General features: G+C 42.0%; 1 protein-coding gene across 1 annotated transcript; it reads left to right on the top strand.

Annotated features, from left to right (window-relative positions):
* Positions 1 to 236: 236 nt before the first annotated feature.
* On the top strand, positions 237 to 3,371 carry LOC147633725 (uncharacterized). The gene is made up of 4 exons (XM_086804741.1): positions 237 to 1,869; positions 1,984 to 2,329; positions 2,436 to 2,597; positions 2,721 to 3,371. Exons 1-4 carry the CDS (start codon positions 356 to 358, stop codon positions 3,165 to 3,167), a joined length of 2,469 nt encoding a protein of 822 aa, XP_086660867.1. The 5' UTR covers positions 237 to 355; the 3' UTR covers positions 3,168 to 3,371.
* Positions 3,372 to 9,079: the final 5,708 nt, after the last annotated feature.

The raw sequence follows: 9,079 nt of genomic DNA, 5'->3' as shown, positions 1-9,079 counted from the left end.
GCCCCCCTTTGTTGCCACCGCCCTCCCGAGTCCCCTTGCTCAGCCATGTTCTATGGTGCTGTATCTTCTGTGTTCTTCTGCGAATCTGCCGTCGGCCCCCTTTTCCCACCCACCCTTGCTCAGGCCCCCAAGGCAGCAACATAACTCTCTCTCTCTCTCTCTCTCTCTCTCTCTCTCTCTCTCTCTCTCTCTCTCTCTCTCTCTCTCTCTCAGAACCTTAGGCCACCATCTGTGGACCATGCACTTAGCTCTCAGTCTCTCTCTCCCTCTCCCTCTCACTCTCACTCTCACTCTTACCTGAGCTGCCCACTAAATATTATGCATTGCACGATTGCTGAATCCTGATTGAAATTGTATGGCATTGTGCATTGAATTTGTCAGAGCAATCATGCCGAAGCGAGAGAACCCATACTGGAAGGAGCACACAAACGTCATTCGCATTGTGACTACTCCAGGGCAGGCAGGTAGTGGCACTCGACAATGGCAGTGCAAGTACTGCAATTTCACCCTCACGAGTACAATTACTCGTGTCATCAAGCACCTCACAGGCATTGGCACCACCAACAATTGTGCAGGGTGCAAGAGAGTGCCACAAGCATTGAGAGATCAGTTGATTGCTGAAAATTTCCCTGCAATGGGGGCAGCTGGAAGAGGAAGAGGCACACAAGAGACACAGGATGCACTTCATGATGCTCTTCTTGGGGACTTGGCTGGTCCATCCACGCAGGTTGATGAATCTCAGCCTGCCTCTTCTGAGCAGCAATCGTGTGCGAGAAAGAGGCCTTCTGTCATGCAAGATGAGAATGAGGGTGATACATATACGGAAAGGCAAACCACCTTGCCTTCTCGTGTGCATGCACAGTCTTGGGTCAAAGAAAGGCAAAAGGTGGCTGAGATGGAGATTGCTCGCACTCTCATAGAGTGCAATATCTCCTTCAATGTTTTGAGGACTGACCAATGGAAGAGGATGGTCAGAGCTATAGCCCAGGTTGGACACACGGAGTCATGGTCAGGGCTTGAGTACAAAAAGATGCGCACCACGATGCTTGATGAGCAAAAGGCCTTGATAGACAAGGCATTGGTGCCAGTGAAAGCAGGTTGGCAACAAATTGGTTGCACTATCATTTCAGATGGCTGGAGTGACACACGGCGACGACACATCATCAATATTCTTGTCTCTTCATGTCTTGGTACGTATTTCTTACGCGCTGTGGATGCTGGGAAGGCAGGCGAACGCATCACTGCTGAGAGTATCTATCAGCACATTCGCCAGGCAATTGTTGAAGTTGGTCCAGAGAATGTGGTGCAGGTTGTAACAGACAATGCTGCTAATTGCAAGGCAATGGGAGACATGGTGGAGGCGGAGTTTCCTCGCATTGTGTGGACTCCCTGTGCAGCCCATTGCCTTGATTTGCTTATGGAGGACATAGGCAAGCTGAGTTGGGTGCAACCCACAGTTTCTGATGCCACGAAGATCACTACATTCTTCAGAAAGAAGCAGCAGGCATTGGCTATCTTTAGGAGCCACAGCAACCTAGATATGGTGCGGCCATCCAAGACAAGATTTGCCTATATGTATTTGGTGCTACACAGGCTTTTCAAATTGAGAGATCCACTATTACAGACAGTTGTGGATCCAAAGTGGAGAGATATGTATCATTCACAGACAGAGCCCACCAAATACATACAGAGACGGATACTGGATGAGACCCTCTGGACGGATGTGCAAACTCTCTTGGTGGCTTTGCAGCCAGTATTTGTACTTCTGCGAGTCACAGACATGGAGGGCTCCACTTTGGGCTTAGTGTACCACCTCTTCATGCAGATGAAGAGTCATATTGCAGCCTGTACGTCCCTGACACAGAATTGGTAAGTAAAATCTTGATTCTTGATGGCCGATTACAGAATCTTGATTCTTGATTCTTGAGTCTTGAGTCTTGACTTACTAATTGCTCTACTTCTCTGTTTATTTTACTCTTGCAGCCGAGATGATATATTGGCTATTGTGGATTATCGATGGGAGTATATGAGTCGCCCCATTCATGGGATGGCTGCATTCCTCCATCCTTTCTACAAGACGCCACTTCTCTTTCATGATAGGGAGCTGCTCACCTTACGAGATAGATACATTAATAGTATGTATGATGTGGAGCAGCAATTGGAGATTGATGCGGAGCTTTGCAGTTGGGTCAACAACTTGGGACCCTCATTTGCCAGAGTTGTTGCTCTTAGACCAGAGGCCACCAAGCTTCCTCTTACTTGGTGGCAAAACTATGGAAGACAGGGTCTTCCACAGCTTACAGATATAGCTCTGCGAGTGCTATCTCAGGTATGTATATCATGTATGTACTATGGACTATGAACTAGTCTTGTGAAGCTTATTGGGAATTGCTGAGCTCACATGAATGAAGCACTTTTTTTGAATTGGAGTGCAGGATTGTTCAGCAGGTGCTTGTGAGCGCAACTGGAGCGCTTACTCGCTCATACATACAAAGATACGCAATCGTTTGAGCACCTCTCAACTAGAGAGACTGGTCTATTGTAGGGCCAACATGAAGCTCGTACGAGCTTATCATGCTTTGGGCACCCCAAAACAGGTGAGTTTATCCTATTCATTCGCTTGTGGGGATTGGCCTCCCATTTACATAGCTTTTATACTATAGTATACAAAAAGTTGAGTCGTTGACACTCCGCATTCTCTTTGGTTTTACGTTGAATAGGTGGATCCAACACGTGTCAAGCTGGTCCCAGATCCTACCACCATTGATGAGGCAGAGCAACGGTTGAGAGATGAGCAGGCCGAGATTCTTTGCCTCCTGCATAGAGAGCTGGAGAGTGTAGACAGGCGGGTGACGAGATCGAGAGCCCGAGCTTATAAAATTCAGCTACATGAGGGACCTGCAGATGCAGAGAGTTCTGGCTGGAGAGGCGCCCGGAGAGGGAAGCTGCCTATTCAGACTCCTCGAGCACGTGCGAATGAGGCCGTTCGCCTCATTCACACTACCCAGCAGGATGATGCAGAGACAGGGACAGGGACATCTGAGGCAGCCCACCCACCTGTGCCCATGATGACAGGGCCTGAGTATGATGACGAGGGCAATGTCATCACGGAGGGTTATATGCTTGATTCTCCAGGGTCATCATCCTCATCGGATGATGAGTTTTGATTTGGATTACCTTAGTTTTGATTTGGTGTTGTATGGACATGGCACATTTTGTCATTATTCATAGACTCATTTTCAAATTTCATCATTTCTTGATGTGAATTGTGAGTTGTCACGACTCACTTGTGACAATGTGACTTGTCTTAAGTAATAAGTATTAAGTATTAAGTACGATTAACTTATTAAGTATGATTGACGACTTTGTGATTCTAATTTCTCACTTTTGAATTAGTAGGTTTTTGACCTTGTTGTGTCTCTATTTCAAAAGTTTTATATGTCAATGTGGACATGGACTGAAATTTAATGTAAGTGGCTGAAATTTTTGACATTTTATGTATTTTTACCAATAGTACGTATTTTTACGTACCTTAAAAATTTTTTCCGTACCAAACAACGTACAGTACGTACGGATCCGTACAGTACATAACGTTTGGAACCACCTTGGGTTGTAGTGAATGATCCAATGGTGTTATTTTCTCCTTTGACAGATCATGAGAGAGTACTTATCTTCCACACTACCTTTGCATGTGGGATTACTTGGCCTCCTTTTTCCCATCTTACAATCCCCCATGTGAGATTTGCACCTCCAACACCCTCCTCCAATCTAGCAAGGAGGGAAGTTACTTGAGACCATGATCCAGGGCTTTGATACCTTCTTGGAAACCAAGAGTTGCCACACCACCCAATGATGTGACATGATACCACTCCACGAATAGATAGATGATTAGCCAACACATATGCCTAGTGTGTTTTCTAGAGTTTCTAGCACCCCTGGAAGCACACACATCTATCTACATTGACTTACAAAGACTCTAGCATGCTAAGGCAAGTCCCCACCCTCCCTAACCAACCATCCACTCTATCTACCCCACAGATGGTGAGAGAGTATGACAAGGGATGAGAGTGTATTGGTAGATGGTTGGGGAGTAGTGAAAGAGGATGAGAGTGTTTGATAGATGATCAAAGTGTAGTGACAGATGATGAGAGAATATTAGAATTTGCAAATAAGGATAATGTAACTCAATGTCTTCCTTTTCTACCCATGAAGAGAGAAGTACCATTTGCTAATACAATAAGAAGGGGAAAGCGTTAGAAAAAATCCCTCTTATGTATTTGATAAAAGAAAGGGAGGGATTTTGTTAATCCTCCATGAACTCCTCGCTTTACAAGGTATACATACAACTCATTGGCCTTTGGCATATTTATGCACTTTAAGCCACTCATTAGGAGAGATGACACATGAGTGTGGGTTTTATGGAGCACAATTATGGGAGAGTGGAAAGAAGATGAGTTATAGATAAGTTCTTGCAAATATTGTTACAAACATGGGTGTGTGTCTCTTCCTTCACTTGCCAAACCACCTAAGCCACCATTGAGGTCTCTTTTGATTGGTAGTGTACAAGTAAAAAGAGACCTCAATGTTACAAGTATGATCTTTTGATAGTGCCCATAAATCAAAGACTATGCAAGACTATGATAGATTATTGTGTGTTGAATGGCTCGATGTTTCCTGCTCTGCATGATGTGTTATAGTGTAATATCCATGGGCTCTGTGGATCATTCAATCCATAGGTAGTTTGTATGCCTAAAGGGAAATGCACAAGGAACTATCCACGTACTTTTGCACAAGAGACTACAAGTATGTCTCTTTCACACATGTTATTGATCTTTGATAGTGCCCATAAACCAAAGATTGTGCAAGACTCTGCTAGATTAATGTGTGCTAAATGACCCAATGTTTCATGCTCTGTATAATGTTGTGTTACATTGAAATATCCATGTGTGTTAACCCATTCCTAGGGTTAACAAGAGATACCGCCATTATCTTACATCAAGGATTCAAGGTAGATACACCAAAAGGTCATACATTCAAGATATGAAGCGATGGTGTCCAACTCTACAACTTGGACGGGCGCCCGTAATGGTGTGACAGAGTATTTATGGTGATTCTCGCTTCAAGATCATGTGGTAGTAAGTTAGGATGAAGTCCCAAGTGATGTACTTCATGGATATATTACGTGAGTAGTCATTGTCATAGCATTAGGCCTCTTATGAGCCTAAAGTGCTCAGCGGGTCACAGTTTAAGCGAGTGTGAACACTTATGGCCATGTATATAAGTGAATTTCTCTCATAATACAATATACTCTCCCATTGTGCAATAGATTCTTACTCTTGCTAATCTCTCTCTCTAATGCATGCTAGTGAGTATGTGTGAGTGATGTGAGTTGAAAGGAGGGATGAGTACATGTAGTGCAACGCAGTGATGTGACAACGCTTATTACAGGAGACACGATGGAATTACTTCTCAAGGATTTGTAGAGCTTGGAGACCTCGAGGGTTATGAGCTCGGCAATTGGAAAGATCCTCATGATGAGCAGTTACGGTTCACCAGGTAATCTCTTGTTGGATTTGTTTCAAGGGGGGTTAGGGTGAGCCATAACATTTTTGGTACCATTGGGGAACCATCCCTTGGTTTTTTTCATCGTTTTTCGCTAATTTACGCATTACCCATTGCCCATTGTCTTGATTAATAGTTTTCCATATAAAAGATGTATTTTTGATGGAGATTTGTGTGTGATTTTGTAAGAATTAGCTCTCTTTTTTATTTTATAAGGAATGCTTTTTTGCTTAATTTATTGTTATTGTTATTGTTAATGGTGGTTTTTAATGTTATTAGAGCGTGCACATAAAGTGTATTAGGCTTAGTTTGCATCCATTGCATCAAGCAATGTAATAGAATGCAATTTTTAGTGAATGTTAGCTGTCTTTAGGGTTAAACATAGAATTAGAATCATTAATTTTAGCTAAAATTGTGTGTTTTTTGTTGAAATTGTATGCACTAGAGTGTTAGAAAGCATTAGAAGTAGCTTAATCATTGAAAAAAATTCTCAAAAACATAAAAAAACTCTTGAAAATGACTAATCTTTCTTAATCGAATGGTTTTTGTCATTAAGGGTGATTAATCAGGGTCCATTGTTGTGAAAGGGGTTTGTTGTGAAAGGGGTCAGTCGCGTGAAAGGGGTCAGTTGTGAACTACACTCTGCTATTTGGAGGCTTGTATCTCCTAAACCGTGAGTTCGATGAACGTGCTCCAGTGCTCATCGAAAAGTTGAAAATCGATTGTTTTGGCCTCTAACCAGCAGCCTCAAAAATTGACCCGAAAATTGAGGCAAAAAAATGGTCCTTAAAGCACTAAAAATTACCCAAAACAACGCAAAAACAACTACGAACCATATTCGGGCTACTTTTTAAGGGTCTAAACGACAAAATCATGAAAGACTGAGAGAGACAAAATTGTACTACTCCAAAAATACTACAACTCTCTCATACAGAGTTTTTCCAAATTCCTTTTAAAACGCCTTTAAAAATGGGCTGCGAAACAGGAAAAAAAAAATTCATCTTAAGACAATGATGAAAAATAGGTTTTAGGACCCTCTCTTCCATTTGGGATGATACTAATATACACTTTTTTTGGAAAAATATAAGAGATCATTCACGTGTAGTGTCTAAGCTAATTAGACACTACACGTGTAGTGTCTAAGCTAATTAGGGCAAGCACACACTCATTTGACCCAACGAAGAGTATGCCAGACCTCCTGATGATGTAATGGGCTATGAGAAAATATAAAAAGCAAAAAAAAAACATGTGTGCTTGCTCATTAAGGAGCCATTGACAGCGTCAGACATGGCAACGATAGATAGACTACGTGGGCTGACACTCTCATGGAACCTAATGGCTGACATCTTCGAGCCATTGAGATCCATGCCACAAATGCACCTCCCCAATACCATTCACCATGCCAACAAGAAGACTGTCATCGAGTTTTGCACCCCCTGTCACTTCAATCCCACCGGGCTTTGGTCCTTTATCTAACATTTCCACAAATTCTATAGGTACCAACCCTTTCAACCCCTGAATGCCTACACCTTGGACAATTTGACTAGTCTAGGAAGGGGGGTTGCCCAAGGACTAAGTGAAAATCACTCACATAGCCTCAGTGACTCATAAAAAAACCATACAGATTTCCAAAATTATGGGCAAATATGATAGGACAACTAATCCTGTTCAATTCATTCAAATGTTTGAATATAGATGTGAAGCCTTTGGAAATCCCAACTGCCTCACCAAGGTACATGTGTCGAATCTATACTTAATAGGAAAAGCTAGCTGATGGTTCATCACATTGATGCCTGCGCGATCAAGACAAACTTTAAAACCTTGAAAGCAGCCTTTATCCACGATTTTTCGAGACAATGTGATCTGTGGAGTGCAGCAAGCGAACTATATTCAGTTAAGCAGAAACAGAACAAAACCATTCGAGATTTTATCCTTCGGATAAAACTATTGGACTCACGATGTGAGTCATGGGAAAAATTAAACGATTCTGTTTCATGATGGGCTTTAAGAATAACAGCTTACACAACTTGATCATTGTATTCAATCTAAAAACATTCGATCAATGTTGTAAAGAGGTAATATAGTTAGATGACAACATGATGGCAGATGATCATGATGCGAGATGTTCCTCATCTAAATCAAGTGAAGCGATAGCTAAAGAACGGTCGATTACAGAATTATCATTCCCTGAATTCTATGCAGTCTTACTTAAAAGCTTACAACCGATATCTCTGAGAGAGGATGCAATCCTTCAAAACCAAACATCCTTAATTCCTCTCCAAGTGATGAGCAAAATGCCTTGTGTTAAGTGCAGTCTCACTACGACCATCCCAATCCCCATTGTGTGTACAAGGCACCTATTTTTCTGCACTACATATATTGCAAAACCTTTGATCATGATACTACCCAGTGTCCCAATTCAACAACAATTGACTCAAAACCTCCATCTCATGTGCACCAAACAGAAACAGTCTAAAGGGTAGAAACTGCTCAGGAAGCAATTAATCGAACACTTCAGTGTTTCTGTTGTTGTGGACCGCACAAGGTGGCAGATTGCACACTTTGGAATACTTTCATACCCACAATCACTGACACTTTGCAACCCATGTGTGAACAATGTGGCATCAACCACATGTTCCAAGATTGCTTAAGGAGGTGAGTCACTTCACTGCAGCCTGTCTCACAAAATAAAACTCTAAACACCTTAATTGTACAAAATGGGCAATTGTCCACGGTACCCTTGAATGTGCTTACATGATTGCAAGCTAAGTCACGGGAAACGGTCAGAAAGAACGCAAAAGATAACACTTCGAAATGGATAAAAGAACATGCCTTAAAGTAGAAACTAAAAGAGAAAACAAAACCTTCTAAACCCAAGAAAAATAAGAGATAACAAACAAGGTTGAAAGAGAGGACATGGAAAAGGAACCTATGGAAAACATAAACCCAAAAGAGCCAGAAGCTACACATGATGCAAAAGCATCCACCTCAAAGGCCACCACTTAAACAACAACACCCACATGTGCGACATAGAATACAAAAGCCCAAATTCGATCTTGTCGCATATGGGAAAACATAATGAAAACTTGACGATCCAAAGAAAGTCAGAAGATAAAACAAGTTCTAGTACGTTACTTAGTGAGGATGAAACAAGTTTTGATTTAACACTAGGTGTACCTCACAGACTAATCAAGAAACTCGAACCTCCCTAAAGTGAAAATCATGACTACATGACATATGTGGAACGCAAAAAGCAAGCTCAAGAGAGCATGCTTAGTATTGTTAAGTATTATATAGGATCACCGGTTGTGATTGAACCTCATAAAGCCAATCTTAAAAAAGCAACCAAAATACAAGAACCTGAGGAGTGTCGCTTTCCCTTTCAAGAGGAAGACGTACTCTCTATGGAAGAGCCATTAGAGGCATATTGCACGAATTATGCAGCTGAAAAAGCACGTGAGGAATTCGATGAATCCCTTACAAAATTAAAGTAGTCTCTCAAAACCTCATTTAGAGG

Source organism: Cibotium barometz, chromosome 11, assembly GCF_041138505.1.
Source record: "Cibotium barometz isolate CiBa-2024 chromosome 11, ASM4113850v1, whole genome shotgun sequence".
Classification (NCBI taxonomy): domain Eukaryota; kingdom Viridiplantae; phylum Streptophyta; class Polypodiopsida; order Cyatheales; family Cibotiaceae; genus Cibotium; species Cibotium barometz.
Note: the sequence above shows the minus strand (reverse complement) of the source record. Positions and strands in the feature narration are given on the sequence as shown.